This window comes from Austrofundulus limnaeus, unplaced genomic scaffold (assembly GCF_001266775.1).
Source record: "Austrofundulus limnaeus strain Quisiro unplaced genomic scaffold, Austrofundulus_limnaeus-1.0 Scaffold865, whole genome shotgun sequence".
In the NCBI taxonomy this organism is placed as follows: domain Eukaryota; kingdom Metazoa; phylum Chordata; class Actinopteri; order Cyprinodontiformes; family Rivulidae; genus Austrofundulus; species Austrofundulus limnaeus.
In genome coordinates this window covers 148,972-149,835 of record NW_013953267.1, presented here as the reverse complement: position 1 = coordinate 149,835, position 864 = coordinate 148,972, and the positions used below count along the sequence as shown (strand labels likewise).

The 864-nt window shown below is 45.9% G+C and overlaps 1 protein-coding gene across 1 annotated transcript; it reads right to left on the bottom strand.

Annotated features, from left to right (window-relative positions):
* Positions 1 to 6: 6 nt before the first annotated feature.
* Positions 7 to 574, bottom strand: LOC106532987 (uncharacterized; the record flags this gene model as incomplete). The annotated part of the gene is given in 1 exon segment (XM_014029178.1): positions 7 to 574. A coding segment is annotated over 1 exon segment (546 nt), but the record flags the coding sequence as incomplete, so codon positions are not given.
* Positions 575 to 864: the final 290 nt, after the last annotated feature.

Below are 864 nucleotides of genomic sequence, written 5' to 3'. Positions count from 1 at the left end.
CTGCGTGTGTGTGTGTGTGAGTGGCATTTCAGCCCTCACTCTGCGCATTGTCTGCACTGTCGGCACACATCTGGCACTGCCAGGGCATGGGCTTGGTGCATTTGCCACATGTGTATTTGTAGCAGTCAACGCATCTCATACTTGCACTATTTTTTATGCATCGATGGTTGATTTGGCACTTCGCCCTTTTGCCTGGGCCGGGTGTGGCAGGTTGTTGGCGAAGCAGTTGCTCCTTGCATGCCTTCTTCTCACTCACATGAGAGTTAGCCAACTCTTTTGCGAGCTCCACCAGGAAGTCCACACGTCTCTCCTGCACCCCGGTGCATGCCTGATACAGCACATGCGCATTCAGTGCTGCCATGTCTATCATGTTGTAGAACACGGCAACTGGCCACCTCCGTGTTCCTGCACGCACGCTGTACTCCCGCACCATTTTGTCCATCATATCCACACCACACTTTGCCTTGTTATATTGTGTGATGGTGTTTGGCTTTCTTCTGGTGGTATCCTCAGTCTCAACCACGCTGTGCATGCTGCTGAGAACGTAAACGACCTTCTTCCTTTTGGGCACATACNCAATATGGCGCGCAATGTGGTAGGGACAAATACAGGAAATCTTTCCTGCCTCATGCCATCTCGCTCTACAATAAAAGTTAAATCATTGTTCTTCACTAATCAGGTTGTTATTGGTTGTTACTTGGTTGTTACTGTGTCTTGTCTCTATTCTCTATGCTGCATTTCACTGCTGGGATGAATAAAGTACCTCTATTCTATTCTAACTGTCTAGTTACTTCTTTTTTTTAATTCAATTTAAATTTCATGTTATTTTTTTGTTTTATTTTATCTACAACTCCAACTTGGTTG